General features: G+C 48.6%; 1 protein-coding gene across 1 annotated transcript in view; it reads left to right on the forward strand.

Annotated features, from left to right (window-relative positions):
- Positions 1-494, forward strand: part of LOC119589119 (T-cell leukemia homeobox protein 3-like) — a gene marked incomplete in the record, with an annotated part of 40,796 nt that overhangs the window by 39,430 nt on the left and 872 nt on the right. The window contains 2 exon segments of the mRNA XM_037937694.1: positions 77-240; positions 428-479. Of these exon segments, the coding sequence (XP_037793622.1) occupies positions 77-240; positions 428-479 (216 nt within the window).

Raw genomic sequence — 494 nt, forward strand, 5'->3', positions numbered from 1 at the left:
TTTATTCTACAAAAACGTAACGCCGCCTCGCCCTTGGGTTCATTTGCTGAGCTTTTTCTTGTTTTTCTCCCCGCAGAGGAAGCGGTCAAGGCCGACCTCCTGGGGAAGCCGCGAAAGGAGCGCACAGCCTTCACGAAGCACCAGATCCGGGAGTTGGAGGCCGAGTTCCAGCACTCCAACTACCTCACTCGACTCCGCCGCTACGAGATTGCCGTCTCGCTCGACCTCACCGAGAGACAGGTGAGGAACGTATTATATGTAATCAACCAACGAAAGTTTTTTTTTCACAATTGCTTTCTGTAACTGTTTTTGGATTGCTCTTCCTGATAGTATTACACTAATTGTCAATGATAAAAGGCAGAGGAGTCATATCTAATGCAAAAGTATCTTGGCAAATATCCTAATGTCTCCCTTTCTCGCTGCACAGGTAAAGGTGTGGTTCCAAAACCGACGGATGAAGTGGAAGCGGACGAAGAGTGGTCAGCTGGCCATGA

Source organism: Penaeus monodon, chromosome 25 (genome assembly GCF_015228065.2).
Source record: "Penaeus monodon isolate SGIC_2016 chromosome 25, NSTDA_Pmon_1, whole genome shotgun sequence".
Classification (NCBI taxonomy): Eukaryota; Metazoa; Arthropoda; class Malacostraca; order Decapoda; family Penaeidae; genus Penaeus; species Penaeus monodon.